The following is a 16,730-nucleotide window of genomic DNA, read 5'->3' as shown; positions in this document are numbered from 1 at the left end:
CCTGAGTTCTTTTGCAGATCAGATGTTTCTGTTACTTTTCTAACACATTTTTCTGGATGAACGCTACTTTTTCAAAGATTACTGCAGTAGCCAGAATGCACAACAGGGCACTTTAACCCAATGTATGAGAGAGCTGTCTTAGTTCATATGGGACTGTTTTTGTGGAGTTGGTGAAGAAACCATTAATTGTATTAAATGTTTTATAGCTTCATAACAATAACAACTTTATAGCTTAATTACAATAGCCTAATAAAGGCTATTCTGTGCATGTTCCTCTTATTACGCTTATATTAAAGGTTAGTAGTAACATTCACTTTTTTTAATGTGTGTTAACTGTATTTGAATTACTAGAACTCTCCCACTCACTATCATAATCATCATATCATGGTCACAATAATATCTATCCTTTTTGCACTGTCCTGCCATGGCACTTTCTGTTCAGTGACCCTATCTCTACTCATAATCCTCTGCTTATCTGAATAAAGTGAGAGAGGGAGCACTGTCCGGCTGTTAGGCTGTTGCAGGTGATGTACCAGCCGCCGTGCAGTAATATAATGAACAGGTAAATTCGGTTGTAATCTGACAGCAACGCGCCAGATTTGCAGCTTTTCCATTTAAATAACTCGTTTAATATAAAAGGGGACCGTAATGAGCCCGCCATGGAACGCATGAATTGACAATGGATGTTTCCGATGATCAATGTTTTAATAAAATCATAGATATCAAATGTATACTTTAGTAACCATAGGGGTCTGTTTCACAAATCGCCACGAGATGGCGAAAGAAAGAAAGAATATGGTACGCTACTGCTTAAGAATTGCTTCCGGTTGAGAAGAAAACATTTATTTTCTTTCCTGAAGCCGTAGAGCTGCGACTGAAGTTTAGATTAGTGATCATTGTTGAAGTTGCGTACGGAGCTGATTTCCATTTTCATGTGTTTTGAGAAGACTAGTATTTTCCTGCCTATACGGGTAATGTAAACGTAAAAACATCGTATGGAAAACAAAACAATAATGAGTTTATTTATTACGCAGAAACCGATTGCTAAACATCCCAATGTAGGCTAATGTGTCAGCCTGTCACATGGTATCACCGTTAATCACTGAAGTAAAATATAGAAAAATATGAGCTAGCTTGTTCGCTAACCGACGGAAGAACGTATTGGATGCCATGCCTTTTAAACTTTAAAACTTAGCTTGCTTATGGAGTATATAGCATTTTACCTTGCTATGCTTCCCCATTTTTAGAGGCGAGCATTTCCAGTTTCATAACATTAGCTTCTCGGTTTGTGTCATTTAATTCATTGGTGATGTTTACAGGAATGTGGACTAGATGCTTTCTGTCTAGATCACTAACTAAAGTTAGCCTACGTATAAAATGTAATTTACAACAGTTGGAGAAACAGTGTGCATATAGCCAGGATGAGACATATGGCAGCTAGGTTGCTACGGTTACAGTATTTTCTGTTTCGAACGTGGATAGAGTATAGGCTGCATACATGTATAAATGCCAAAACTAAGATTTGTATCTTAATCAGGTGACGATGCCACCATCATGGCGAAGGGCGTGAACAGTGCCGTTCGGAGTGTGCCAGTTGTGCTGGTGTGTCTGGGCGCACTACTATTCGCCAACGTCCTTATCTACATTTACATCGAGTCCCTGTACCAGATCAGTGAGACTCACGTGTCTCCGCATGGTGTCTGTCCGCCTAGACACTTCAAAATGGGAACCATGAAGAATTGCTCTCCCTGGCTGCAGTGCCCCTCCGTGCGCACAGAGGTGCGCAAGTTAAAGATGATTGGCCAGGGAGCCGTGAAGCAGGTACAATGACATTGAATTATTTAACTTACACCAGAGCACCGTTTACTTAAGATGTAGTAAATATCTTTATCCATCTTTTGTGTACCAAAGTTTAAGAAACCCTTAAACGGCTTTGGGTTGTGTTTGAGTTTGTACAGTTCATCAGGTTTCCTTATCCCTAACCATAAGGGCACGCCATATCTGTCTGCTTTCATATTGCCTTAAGTATGCTCAATGTGCTTGCAGATAGCAACCCCTGTGATGTCTTGTTCTCTCTTCCGCTTGAGCTGTACACCATCAATGCAAGTTTTTCTGCATCAGAGTGTCTGATAAATAGTAACTGGGCCAGGAGCGCATTTAAGGAAATTCCTACGATTAGATGTCTTGTTCCTAAGGCTCATTTGCTTTATTGGTTTTGGAGATTAGATAGCCCATACAACGAAAGTAAGAATGTCTGTCTCCTTTGACACAAGGTATTTGCAAGACTATTTGCTTCATTATTTTTGTTCTCATTTATGAGGCACAGAATGGCATTCCCTTAAAATACCATTTGCCTAGTGACAAGCAAATCTTCATTTACCGCTACAGGTCTTCCTGTCTGAATGGAAAGGCCACAAAGTGGCAGTGTCCAAGCTGTCTACCCCAGAGTACAGAGAGGACTTTCTGCATGGGCTGGCCATGCTGCAGGCACTGCAAGGCCCCCACGTGGTGCTCCTGGTTGGCCTCTGTGTGGAAGACCACACTTTTGTCACCGAGTACCATCCGCTGGGCTCTCTGCTCAACCTGGACTCGGTGCTGGAGCAGGAGAAGTACCGCAAGCTGGACACCTGGCAGACCCGTCTGCGCCTGGCCCTGGAGTACGTCTCGGCCCTCCACTACCTCCACAACAGCCCCGCCGGCACCCGCGTCATGTGCGACTCCAACGACCTGGGCAAGACCCTCTCCCAGTTCCTGCTGACCAGCGACTTCCACCTGGTGGCCAACGATCTGGACGCCCTGCCGGCGGTGGACAGGGCCCGGGGCGGGCTGGTCAAGTGCGGCGGCCGGGAGCTGCAAGGCGACTTCGTGGCCCCCGAGCAGCTGTGGCCCCGCGGCGAGGGCGTCCCATTCTCGGACAAGCTCATGCCCGGGTACGACGAGAAGACGGACGTGTGGAAGATTCCGGACGTGGCGCAGTTCCTGCTGGGGCGGGTGCCCGGCGGCGACGTGGCCCACTTCCACCTCTTCCAGATCCACGGCGAGTGCAAGCGGAAGGACCCGGCCAGCCGCCCCTCCGCCCGGGACGTCCTGGGCGTGTACAGGACGGTCTACGCCAACATGATGAAGGATAACCCCAGCCCAGGCTCCAGAGACATGCTATAAAAAACCCTCCACCCGTCTCCTCTCCCTTTCCCCTTGCAATGTGAACTTGCCTGTACTGGATGTGACAGACCCGAGTCGTCTAAATTAAAGGACTTCATTATTTGTCACATGCTTGTCCCTTTCATAGCACCCTTTAAGTTTTGAAAATATTTAAAATAGATAAACTGGGCAGTCTGAGGTCTTTGTGCTTCTGCTCCTGGGTCAAACCAGTCAAAACCATGTGCTGTCTGTCTGGTGTCTACATGTCTGGTGATATTAACCTTGTGTAACAGGGATGGTGTGAAAGGGCGGTGTCATACAGTATGTGTGTGCTAGACATCTGTTTGTTGTGTCTAGATCTTATTTAACTGCTGATAGAAGACATGTCTGTAAATGCCAGTGTGCCTAAGCTCTTGGCTTTTAGTGTGTTACAATACTAAGTGCTAAATGTTCCTACACTTTGGACTTAAGGCTTATGGCTTGTACTTCCAGAAAGGCATTGTAGTTGTTCCCTTTAGAGAGTGGTTTCCAACCCTGTTCCTGGAGATCTACCATCCTGTAGGTTTTTCATTTCAACCCTAATTTGGCACACATGATTCTACTAATCAGAGATCTCCAGCTGTTGAATGAAGTGTGCTTTATTAGTAGGATCACAGGTCTCGACCACATGACCTGCAGGGAGTTAAACCTGTATTTCAATGGTTATCCCCAGGGGTCCCCATGGGCACTTCAACCGTACAGTCAAATGGGTAATCATACAGTTTAGTTTCTAATTCTAATAGCAAGTACACAAGAGAATATTTCATTAGGGAGTTAGCACTTCCATAGAAACCAGTTTCAATGGGTGGTGAAGGATAAAATTGCAAAAAAAAATTTTGTCCTGTGAAATTCCAAAGGTTATGTGTATATAGAAATTAAGAATTCAAATGTATCTTCCTACATGGTACAGTGCTGTTTGTGTCAGTTCATAACAAGTTTAATGCAGCATTTGTTTATGCTTACAATTTACAATTTAGTGATGGACACTTTTAGCCAAAGCAACATACAAAAGTCAATTTCAAAAAATGGTAACAATGGTAAAGCAAAATGTTATCTCAGTGTTACTGGGATGCTTTGTCAATGTTATAACATTGCCACTACAAGAAAGCAACATGGATGGTGAGAACGTTTTGTGTTAGCTAGGATGTTAAGCAAATACCAGTAGAGCTACAGATGCAAAGTTACACTTGAAGTGCAGTAAATATTTAAATATCATATTCACCAACCCTGTGTGGCTTCAGGCTAACGCTGTTCTGTAGAAGGGGATAAAACCATTATGAATTCACCGACTCAGCACAGAGGTTTCCATCAGTCTGTTTCTTTTCAGCTGTCCATTTGTTCATCAGAAACACCAGTCACCAACTCCAAACACAGCTCTTTGTTTCACCCTTGCCTCCAACATAAAAGGCTGTTTTTGCTAAATCGCTTCAGATCACTCAGTGAAATTGGACAAAAATTCTTAAAATCAGAAGAATGATCCATCATAGTTTCTTTTTCAAACACATCTCTCGGATCCTACTACAAGTGGTAGGTATTTGATTGGATCAAAGACCTTTCTGTAAAATCATAATCCTGATGGAGTCTTGCAGCAGGTAAATCAATGGCTGAAAATGCATATGAGGTAACAGGTGATTCTCTCAGCTAACCAAACAGCGGTGAGTATTTGTGCAAGGAAGATAATTATTCAGCTAGCTTATTTGGCTACTTAATGTACATTGAATTGGACCAATATAATAGGTTTTGGGAAGACCGTCTGCTGTAAGCAAAAATGTAATACTTTGCTTTCATCAAGCATGGGGATGGGGAGAGGAAACGGAAACGTGTCGTTTGCATGTTTTGAGAAAGTCACCACTAGGAGTGATTTGTGTTCCACCGTTCCTTTGTTCGTCACGCCCCTGACAACAGGTCGCGGAGACAGTTACGCGGATCCGTGTATGGGGTGCTTTTCTTTTAAACAAACCATAATGCAAGCAGAGCGGGTCGTGTGTCATTTTACCCGGTGTAGCTAGTCACCAAAGTGGAGTCGTGCGTGGAGGAGTATAGCGCAGCGCAAAGACGAAAGCGAATACTGCTAAATATATCCCCACAATGAGCACGAATCGCCAAAGCGAGGATGCCGATGAAACTCAGGTAGACAGGCCTAGTAACAGAGTCTCCAGGGAAGGCCTGGACAATGAACACTTTGACGAGGAAGTGGAGACCCAGCTGCAAGGAACATCTCCTTTACGGGACAGGCGCGACACTGACCTCGGCCAGACTAGCACGACACCGGGGTTCACAAAGGAGGATTCCACAACCAAGTATACCAGTGCATCGGGGCTCACGACCAAAGGTTTGGTCAACGGTATCGGTAACTGTGTGTTCCGATGGCTTCGAAAAAGGACCATTGGAAGAGGACTTTTTGTGGACCCGGCTCGGGATAACTTCCGGACAATGATGAGTTTGTACAGTTCAATGAACCCTGCCGCGGATTCCGTCAACATAAGCACCCAAACGCACGGTGCAGTGTTCAATTTAGAGTACTCGCCGGATGGGTAAGACAAGTTAGCTATGATGCCGAAATTATAACGATTTCGGAGTAAACGAACAGCATTGAAAACATGTCATATGTCATAAAACCAAGAATAGTGTGCCATTTCTCAAAAATAACGAATTAAATTACTTTGAACAGCTATACTCTTGCGAAACATTCCCCCCATACCTCGTTTACCTCCCTTTCACACGTGCCAGGCGCGCACATTGCATCACATTTAGCCGACATTCTTACCCAATGTAAGCTGTTTACAGTGAAAGAAACATAAATGCATTCACCTAATTTATATGAACAACATTCCAATACCGGAGTGTATATGCTGCATCACTAAAGCACAATAGCAAATTTGCTAACCCGAACCAAAATACCTATCCGGAATATATTCTGTACAGATTGCATCCCTAAAAAGCCCTGAAAGACTTGTAAATACCGAATAGCCCAAATTCATGCAAAAGGGAGAAGTAAAACGGGGTGAGAAGGGACACAAACTCCATATAACCATATAGGCCCTACATCTAACATGCATTTATCAGTGCCTTCTTTTTAGAACATAGATACTCTGAAAGATCACACTCAGCTTCTGCCATAGCCATCAGTGATGTAGTCTGCAGATTATGCTACCCAGGAGGACCTTGCTAACCTTTGGTCACATTAATGCTATATTGATAAGTTGCTCATAAATTAAGTCATAATATGTGACAACACGTATTATTAACCGGTAGAGAGAAAAAAATCAAAAATAGCAAAGACCTCTTACTACAGGTATGTGGAGCCAGGTAATTATACAATACAAAAAAGTACTGTCTGCACATAACAAACATAAAATGCTGAGGTCTAGCAAAAATAATTAGCTCTTGTGCAAGTAGTGCTTAGGTGAATTAAGCAAAAATGGCAAAGTAAAGGTCATTTGGTCAGACAAACTACGCACAGATCTGAATATCACTGCAAGGCCCTGTATATCTACCTGAAGGGAAGTAGAGACTCTTTCCTGTCCCGCAGGTCTGTGCTGACGGTGGCTTGTGAGCAGACTGAGGTCCTGCTCTTTGATCCGATCTCCTCCAGGCACATCAAAACACTGGTGGAGGCACACGAGGACTGTGTCAATAACATCAGGTGCGTTCGCCCCATGAAGTGATGTGCCTCACGTTCTCTGTCGCAGCTGATGTAATTGCTTAAGCGATTTATCTGCTTTCAACAAGTCACTCCTGGGCTAAGATTCAGACCTTGTTTTTTTATCATATGTTTATCTTGGAAGGTGTGCTTAGCTTTGAACGCTGTCTTCATTGACACTAATTGCAGCTAAAAGGAGACTGTTGGGTTAGAATTTGTTGGAACTGCTTTAATGATGTATCTGGTTTTATTGTCGTTCTAGTTTTTGTTAAGGTTGTCGCGTACACCTAGCCTGTTCTCTTTTTGTCTTTGTTTTGTCGTGGCTTTCCCTTTGCCATACGTTACCTGTAGGAAATACTTGGGTGGGATTCGATCATTTTGTCCTTATTTTGACTAACCACAGTCTGGCTTGCGTTTACTTGTAAGGCGAAGATAGGAACATGTTGATTGAATCCTTGCCTCGCTCTCACCTTTCTTGTCTTCACATTACAAGAATCTTTCATCGAGGCCTTCACTTTCTTGTGTCGTTAGGTTTCTGGACAATCGGCTGTTTGCCACTTGCTCGGATGACACCACCGTTGCATTGTGGGATTTGCGGAAGATGAATTCCAAGGTGTGCTCGCTGCATGGGCACACCAGCTGGGTGAAGAACATCGAGTATGACACCAACACTCGGCTCCTGGTCACGTCCGGCTTCGACGGAAACGTCATCACCTGGGACACCAACCGGTGCGAGGGGGAACCCTGCCAAGGGGCTTTTTTAACCACATACTCACCAGTTAGCTTTCACCGCAGCTGGTTTGACCACAGATAGATCTCTCCATTCACTTTCAGTACATACAAACCCATTTGCATTTTTCATGAAACATAATCCACTGTATTTTGCACATACAATCCCCTGTCACCTTCAACCATGTCATTTTTAGCCAAGCACAGTTTATGATCAGGTCCACATGGGTCACCGCTCACATAATGAATAAGTGCTTTTTGTGGGCTTATTTATAACAGGACTCCAAACTGCACTGCTCTGTTCAGGCAGGAGTATTGCATCACTCCTTAGGTAATTGATCCAGCCTTTGAAACGGCTTCTTCTTTTGCTGTCCCTTTTTGCAATCTCCCTCTTTCCCTCCCTCCTTCCCTCCCTGTGCAGGTTCACGGAGGAAGGCTGCCCTCACAAGAAGTTCATTCACACCCGTTACCTGATGAGGATGCGGCTGACGCCCGACTGCTCCAAGATGCTCATCTCTACCTCGTCGGGCTACCTGCTGATCCTGCACGACCTGGACCTGACCCAGTCCCTGGAGGTGGGCAGCTACCGCATCCTGAGGGCCCGCCGCTCCGCCCTCAACTCGGGTAAGGGTCGGCCCCGCCCGTCCGCAGCTCCGCCTCCAGCGTCCCTCTCGGGCTCAGAGAACGTTCCATGGCCCTAATGTTAGGGCCTGTGGTGGGTAGTCAAGGCTTTCTCTGACCCTTTTTCATCACTTTATTAATGGAGAAGTCTGGCTGAAGTGTGTTGTGTTGTCTCAGCTACTTATAAGTAAGGCCACCAGTTTGTCTTCACCATGTGACCTGCAGGGAGTTAAACTTGTATTTCAGTGGTTATCTTCCAATGTTGTATAACTGCTCTCATTTTTTTTTTTTTTTTTAAATACTGTAGCATGTCTACAGTAGTTAGTGATCAAACTGAATTTAACATGCAAGTGTTGTTTGCAAACATTGCTGTCAATCATCATCTGTGCTAAAGTAGTGCGAGAAAACAAGGGGAGACAAACTGATGGCCCTACTTATAAGAGATAAGGATTAGCACACACTGTTTATGAATGCTCCCAGTAAGTGTTTAATCTGGTAATATCCGGATACCTGACGACAACCTGCTGGTTGAAACTCCGTCTCTTTATTGCAGACTGACTGGGAGAATTCACAAGCAGTGTGCAGGTTATCCTTATCTCTTATAGTTTTATATATTCGCTTGCCCTGCACCCGCCTATCTCCTTTAATCTCAGTTACTTGCCAGCACCATCGAGAGACCGGATCTGATATGCTATATAATGTACTAAAGTTTCTCCACTTGCTGACACAACAGCACACTGAATCTGCTGTAACATACCTCTAGAGTTTAGCAGCAAATAGACTTTTTATCCTCTCTCTCTTAGACAGTGCACATCATTATTGATGAAATCACATTCTCAAGCACAAAATTATAGTTAAAAATTCAAGGGAAATAAAAGTGGGTACTGTTCACTTGATAGCAGCAGGACAGGTCTACCCATCCCCATTAAGCTATATCTATTTGTTTGAGTCCTAGTCTATAGGAGGTCAGTATGATGATGATTTTTGGGATTTATTTTTCCGCCACCAGAAGGCGCCACCTCCGGCTCCAGGTCTGCAGGCACCCCCCGTCATGGCAACGACTCCAGTAAAGTCCACCCCATGGCCTCGCAGAGGGAAGGTGAGTGCAGTTCTTCTGTTTCAGGGCACAATAAGCAGTACGTCGCTGAAGAGTGACCATACAAAGGTTCAAAAGAATTTCATACTTTACTTGTGCCTGTATTATCCATATAATAGTCGCCTTGGCAAACATGCACTCTTGAGTAAATTGAGGCCCGGTCGATATATTTATTGGTCAGCTGAAAATATTGGCCTGATGTAAGGCTTCCCCAAACGGGGGAAATCCTGCCGATAAAGTATATTGAAATGTGATTAAAGAAACCTGCATCCATGGTAATGAGAGCCATTTTGAATAAAGCCATACATAGAGGGCGCTACTAACTCACTCCGCTAGTATGGGGTGTCAGAGGGTCCATCTGACTGTACTCTGTGGTCCCATCTGTTATTTGCAAGCGGCCAAAACCAGGCTTCGTTACTTACTTACAGCTTACTTCCTGGTCTTGTTGAGATGTGCTCACTAGCGCCAGTGCGGTTGGCTCCAGTATACTGTAGGTGTTTCACCCACCCATTTCAGTGTAAGTCAATGGTAACAATACGGTCAGAATAAAAAATAATTTTTTCCCACAAGAAAATATAGTTGCAGTAGATGTTTTGTCTTTATCTAATGTCTCTCCATTTGCCAATTTGTTAAGCTAGTGTGTTATTTTAGCAGTATTTTAATATTTTCTGAATGAATTAGGGACACTGTATCCCACGCGCTTAGTGAACGACTCAGACTCGACCTCACTTCATTCACACGTAAGGATCCCTCCTTTTCTCTACTGCGCAGTCTCTGGCTCCAATTTATACAACATGGTGAAGCCCGAGAACTGCACTTCCGTAGTTTCAAAACGCCTTTTCACCGAGCCCATGGAAAGTCAGTGGCTGACGTCACAGTGACCTGGTCCATATTTGTTCTAGAGTCTATGGTTACTGTACTGTTACTATAAGTTTCAGGAGTTAAATAGATGCCTGGACTGACAGGTACATCATGTATGACTGCACTGCTCACATGAGGTGATTACAATTTGCTCCCAACTTTAAATAGTAACTAGCGGTAAGAGTCCTATCACCTTGTCTGTTATCAAGGGTAGACGGTAAAAGATGAACGTACTGGCCCCAAAGCTTTTCGACCTGGATTTGCTCTATCCCCTCCATGTTTATCAACACCTCTCAAAACCAAATAATGAAGTGAAGCAAAAAAATAAATAAATAAATCCATAAGAACAAATTTTGGCATTCCCTCTGGCTGTCTTCCCACTGAGGAAATAGTGTTGACGGCATTTTTGTCAAGCGAAACGTTGAAATGTTGAAAACGTGCAAAGAAGTAGAAATTAGGCCTTAAGTGAGTCACAAGCGGTCCAGTGAGAGGATTGTCTGTTGCAGCATGATAGAGAACGATTGGTTGATAAATTGACATTGAGAATGATTGGTGGACACAGTGGTAGAGGATGATTGGTTGATGCTTGCTGGTAGAGGCGCATTGGTTAAGGTGGGCTGATAGAAGCAACTAGGTTGATAAGGATAGAGGATGATTGTGCTGGTGGGGGTCAATCGGATGCTCTTGTCGCATGCTCTTTTTCAGGTGGGTCTCCAGGGAACAGCCTGGAGGTGCTGACCCCCGAAATCCCGGGGGAGAAGGACCGAGGGAACTGCATCACCTCCCTGCAGCTGCACCCCAAGGGCTGGGCCTCGCTCATCCGTTGCTCCAGCAACATGGACGACCAGGAGGTGGGCGTGCCCGCTGACCATCCCCTCCACTCCACTCCACTCCACAGCGGTCATTCACAAACCCAGGCAGCCTACAACCCTGGAGATACCCACTGAGCGTCTATCACTCTGAGAACTGACCCTGCTGTTGGTTTGCATTCAGATCAGATTGATGACTAGCCTGCTCATGCTACTAAATGATGCTGGTCCTTCTGGACTGCATGCAGGATAATTAGCTACTTTGTACTTGCTTTGATCTCTGAGCTTGTTTGGCTAAGGGTCTGATATGCAATAGATGTATCTGTTGCAATGTATATTTGTATGTGGCACTGTATGTGTGTTCAGTGAGGTGACTATTTGTCAGTGAAGTGTGGTTAAATTAAAATAGTTATGAAGGTCTTTGAAGTAATTCTCAAGGCCAGGTCTGGACAACTCCAGTCCTGGAAAGCCAGTGTGTTTGCTGGTTTTTGGTGTTATTTAGCCCTTAAGTGCTTATTTTAAGTCACGGATTGTATAAAGAGTCCACACACCTGGTTTCGAAAGCTTGAATTAGCAGCTGATTGAAAGGAAACAATAATAACCTGCATCCCTCTAGAACTGGAGTTGTGCAGCTCAAGTGTGTTCTGGGTACTGTAGTTAAGTTACCAAGATAATGCACTGGTAACTAATAAACCTGTCCCGCTCCTCCACAGTGGACCTGCGTATACGAGTTCCAGGAGGGCGCCTCATCGCGGCCCCCCGTCTCCCCGCGCTGCTCCCTCCGTCTCACGCACTACATCGAGGAGGCCAACGTGGGGCGGGGCTACATCAAGGAGCTGTGCTTCAGCCCCGACGGGCGGCTCATCTGCTCGCCCTACGGCTACGGCGTGCGCCTGCTGGCCTTCGACGGGAGCTGCGGCGAGCTGTGGGACTGCCGGCGGGCCGAGACGAGCCGCCTCCGCGAGGTGCGCTCCATCCACTCCCACAGCGACGTGGTGCTCACCACCAAGTTCTCCCCCACCCACTGCCAGCTGGCCTCCGGCTGCCTCAGCGGCCAGGTCTCCCTGTACCAGCCCAAGTTCTAGACTCCCACGGTCCCCTACGGCGACGAGGCCCAGCCACAGCTCTAAGCTCTAAGGGGGGGGGCGGAGACCCGAAATTGAAGAGCCGGGAGAACGGGTGGATGTAAGGTGGGGTGGTGTTGGACTTCATGTGTGGCTGTCCCTATCCAAGGGCCAAAGCAGCAAAGGATGTCCTCCCCTGCCCCCACCCTCACTGGAAAGGCAATAAAATCTTCCCAGAGTTGTCTCTAAATTATGCTTTTCCCCTTCAGCTGCTTCTGTAGCGCACAGTTTTGGGGTGTGTTTGAGGTTATCTTTCTTTTTTCACTCTTGTTATTTTCAACCTGTTGGGAAGAATCTGTTGGGACTTTTCCGGAACTGAGAGCTCATAAAAGGAAAGGTGCGGACGTCATGCTGGTGGCACTAAATGAGGAGGAAGAGTTATTACCCAGCATGCTCTGCCCCTGAGAACATTGCACTACACTCGAAACGAGTAAGACGGGGGAAAGGAAATGGGTTTTTAAAGGCCCAGATTCCCCATTCTCCTTGTCAGAGTAGTTCTTGTACGTCTGCCTTCGGATTGTATTGGGGAGCCAGCGGGAATTAGGGGTTCTGTGACTGTGCAGTCTCATGTTGCTGTTACATGTACTGGAAACCCTGCCCCCCACCTGCCACTCAATGCCTTCCCGCTGATGCTGCTTTTCTTCAATCTACTGCATTGCTCTGTATGCACCATGTGTTCTACCCACTTTACGTTTCACCATGTCATTTGTAGAGTATGTAATTTTCAGTTTATTAATTTTTTTCCACTCAAATTCAAGTTCATTGTTCCCAGAGACAGTTTTTTATAGATTTATCTAAGGTTTGTATGTTTTGTGAATGTTCAGGGCACAGTTCTATACACTGTTTGTATTTGACGCTGCTTGTATTTTAAATACAGTGCACAGACCTGTCCATCACATCTTGTCTTCATTCATTTGACACTGTGGATGGTGTGAGGATGAATGTCTTTTGTGCTTATTCTATTCTGAGTTGATTTAATGACATTAGTTGATTACCAGACTGTTTTACCCAGTGCCTTGCTGCATGCAGTATACATTTTGTATAGGGCCCCCGTTTCTCTATGCTGATAATACCTTAGATTGGAACTTCTATTTTAAAAAAAGTCATACTCTTGCGAAAGTTCTTATTGTTGCTAGCTTCACACTTCAGGTAAGATTACTTACAGGTCCAACAGAAAACAAGCCAACTGCTCGTCTCTTTTCATCCCTTTGGCGAACTTCAGCTGTCGCCACCGTAGGAAAAGCAATTCCGAGGTTAACTCTTATTTTTGAACGAGCCCTGTAAGTTTGTCTTTTTACTAGGCTTTTTCGCTACGTCTGCTCACAAACCGCAGGCTCTGTAGCCACACCCACCCCTCCCCACACAGAAAAGTGCACCACACCCAGAGCCATCCCAAACACATTTTAGAATAGCAAATACCGGATAAGAACACTAATTTGGAGTAAGTGCATGAAGACTGAGATTGCCAGTGCAACATAGATATACCTCAGCGTGGTTATTTTATAATATTCTCTAGGTAAAAATCCTGCATATTATCCCTTTAAGCCAAGAGATCATATAGTTCACTGTTCATTGATCACTATGCCACACTTATGACACCTAAATAGGCATTTTCTACACAGATGGTGTTTAACAGATTTACTCAGGGATTCCTTACTGCTATATGCATTTGTACCCTTGGTCGAGGGATCAAAGGGTCCAAAATAGTTGTGTGAGCCTTGAATGTTCTTTTTTATGCGATTCGTACAGAGTGGCTGCCTCTCTTCTCCACTTTCCATCAAAGTGGCTTAACTAATGTCCAGGACTTCTGCTGAAACAACTTGTTATGCCGAGGTGCTATCTAAGCACTGAGCACTCTCTGTGCAGTGGAGTAGTACAGTAGATTTACAGAACCGAAGATTTTTACCTTGTTGAGCAAAAATGCAATTAAGATAGCATGGTCTCGCTTTCAGTTTGGGATGGGAGTATTTGCAAAATGCTTTGATTTTACACATTTTCTTTCAAGGTGAGCTGCTGTAATCCATTTTGCCGTACATCCTTGTTTTTCTGCTTCTTCTGCAGTCAGTGGTGAGCCAAAATGTTCCTTCATTTAATTGAGACATGAAAGCAGTGCTTTGGCACAGCAAGCGCTATCTGTTTCTCTGTATTACTTTCTCTGTAAAGTGTTACTTTCTTGTCCATGTAAAATTAAGATAATGGCAGATTAGCGTGTGCCAGATTCTTTCCTTTATTTCGGGTTAAGAGTTTATCAGTTAGCAACTATCATGGTAACTTTGCTTCTGCTAGACACCCTTACTCCCACTGCTACTATTTACGACTTTTCAGGTTCTCAACAGCTGGAATCTGCTGTTTACTCTCTACAGCAGAGGTTCTTAAATTCGCTGCTGGTCCTCCCCGCATGCGGTGGTGTTTGTTGAATCTGATCTCTTGACCTCTCGATCAAGTAGAACAGGTTCTTCCAAATTGTTTTCCTTTGCCTTGGTTTTCATTTGAAGTCTTCACATTTTTCATGAATGGTTTGGTTACAGTGACCAAGTGAAAACACAATACCTTCAAGACCCCAGTGATTTCACCTCTCATCTGTGTATAATTTAATAAATAAAAAATGGTACCTCCTTTAAAAGGAGCCATTTGCAGCATAGCATTGGTAGTTTTGGCAGATGATAAATCTTGGGAATTGTGAATATGGGATATTTATTTATGGAGTTCATGCTGTTTTTGTTGTAATGTGGCCTTACGAGTGTACATCAGCATACAATATAAATTGAACAAGTATGATTCAGAAAACAGCTTGTTACAATTCAATGGTCGCCATTTTGCAACGAAAACCAACATACACATGGGGCCCCAGGATCAAGTTTGAGAAACTCGGCGCAGGCCACAGCTGAACTAATCCGATATATTCATTCTCCGATAACTATTCTTTTTTTCATAATTAATTCATAAGAAATAGAATGGTCTAGAAAATTTGGGAATGGAGATTCTGTAGGTCAGGAGTGCTTACATACACTCGCGGTATTGTCAGCGGTGGCCAGTCCTAGTGTCGGAGGGCCATAGCCCTGAAGCAGACAGTAATGTTGACTCAAGTGCACAGCTGCTTGGTCAGGACAAAACCCTCCTGAACCGCGAACACCCTGGGTGTTGGGCAGTAAAACCCTGACACTTGGTCCAGATTTTTTTCAAACTGAAACCAGGTGCTCTTGCACATTGAATAGGACACTGATACATGGCTGTCTTCGCTCTTTTATAAATTTACTTTTTTCTTCTCCACCTTTATTATGCCCTCCATGTTTCGGTAATGTACGGGAAAAGGGGTTGGCAATCGGCAAAGAGAAGCAAAGGTCATTCACTGCTATTTTGCTCTTGAGAAGATTTCCCCAGTTGACATTCTGATGCTCCGAACACCAGGAACACTGTTTCTGCCCAGTCATGCTGAAGTGGTTTACAGCATCTCTTGCCAAGTCTCAATAACTTCACTACAATGCGCTTGAAAGCAAGGCCCAAGCAAAATGACCCGATTCCCAGCATTCCAACACACATCACTCACAATGTGTTAACATTAGCTAACGTGGCAGTATTACAGTAAAATCAAGAGGAAGTTTAGTCTTAGCTGGGCTCTTCCAATGATTATTTGTTTCTGTGGTTTTGGCCAGCCACTTTTTCCTAATTATGCACACAACATATTTGATTGTTAATTTGTTGTCACTGGTGGCAAATAAAATCAGTAATAAAAATAATACAATTGAATATAGTTTTGAATGTATGAGTTAAACTAAGTGTATGCCTCTTGGATGTATTAACAGCAACATTATATCATTTGTATAATTCAACTGAAATAAAGACTATTTTACGCAGTTTTATATATGATTTTTTGTAATTTTATTTCCAGATCTGACTGTTCACTTACTCTTCACAAGATATGCATTTCTGAGCACAAGAGCATAAGATTTTTTAAAGATATTCTATTTTTACAGTAGATGTACCCAGAATTTTGAAGGCACTAATTTACACACTAAGCTTGTGCTGCAATAGATTCAAGTATTCAATGTTTTCCTCTCTAATGTTACAGTGTATGTTGGCAAGAAATCTCACCAGATGAGTTTTGAACGTGCCCCCACCATGAAGGAGGGAAGCGTCTGGCACCTGGCAATGGGGGATGGGGCTCTAACGCTCACCCTGGTCCCAGAAACCTGAGCTCACGCAGTTTTCAGGAGAGATTAACTACCTGCCACGGGTCTTGCAGTGCTGGTATGAAGATGAACCGTGTCCTCACCAGATGGCCTTTACTCACCATGTAAGTGAGTTGTGCTATTGTAGATGCACACAGTGAAATGCAAGGCCTGTTCCGTGTATTTTAACTCCTGGGGCCTCGTTTATAAAAAACTTTATAAAAATGTTATTGGGTGTAAACTTAAACGTAATATTAAAATAATTTCCTAAATTGTGCTTACGCTTGGTTTATAAAATAACTGATTCCGAAAAAAGTTGCTTACGTCCATTTTAAGTGTTCTATCTGCGCCTGCATCTTGCGCACCTGTGATATATAAATCTTAAACGAACATTAATTTGAACACGTGATCGTGCTTTACAGATATCTTATCTTGTGCGGACATCAACAGCCACTTTCCTCTAAATAAAGAGCAATAATTCCTCGTCATGCCTGAAAT

The 16,730-nt window shown here is 44.0% G+C and overlaps 2 protein-coding genes across 2 annotated transcripts; both read left to right on the top strand.

Annotated features, from left to right (window-relative positions):
* The first annotated feature begins 838 nt into the window (after positions 1 to 838).
* pomk (protein O-mannose kinase) lies at positions 839 to 4,463 on the top strand. The gene is made up of 3 exons (XM_035416679.1): positions 839 to 971; positions 1,538 to 1,821; positions 2,389 to 4,463. The coding sequence occupies exons 2-3, from the start codon at positions 1,555 to 1,557 to the stop codon at positions 3,160 to 3,162; spliced, it is 1,041 nt and encodes a 346-aa protein (XP_035272570.1). The 5' UTR covers positions 839 to 971; positions 1,538 to 1,554; the 3' UTR covers positions 3,163 to 4,463.
* Positions 4,464 to 4,983: 520 nt separating this feature from the next.
* On the top strand, positions 4,984 to 12,959 carry wdr32 (WD repeat domain 32). The gene is made up of 7 exons (XM_035420069.1): positions 4,984 to 5,714; positions 6,713 to 6,826; positions 7,355 to 7,552; positions 7,974 to 8,176; positions 9,183 to 9,272; positions 10,836 to 10,981; positions 11,653 to 12,959. Exons 1-7 carry the CDS (start codon positions 5,269 to 5,271, stop codon positions 12,022 to 12,024), a joined length of 1,569 nt encoding a protein of 522 aa, XP_035275960.1. The 5' UTR covers positions 4,984 to 5,268; the 3' UTR covers positions 12,025 to 12,959.
* The last annotated feature ends 3,771 nt before the right edge of the window (positions 12,960 to 16,730 follow it).

Source organism: Anguilla anguilla, chromosome 5 (genome assembly GCF_013347855.1).
Source record: "Anguilla anguilla isolate fAngAng1 chromosome 5, fAngAng1.pri, whole genome shotgun sequence".
Classification (NCBI taxonomy): domain Eukaryota; kingdom Metazoa; phylum Chordata; class Actinopteri; order Anguilliformes; family Anguillidae; genus Anguilla; species Anguilla anguilla.
This window is presented reverse-complemented; position numbering and strand designations above follow the sequence as displayed.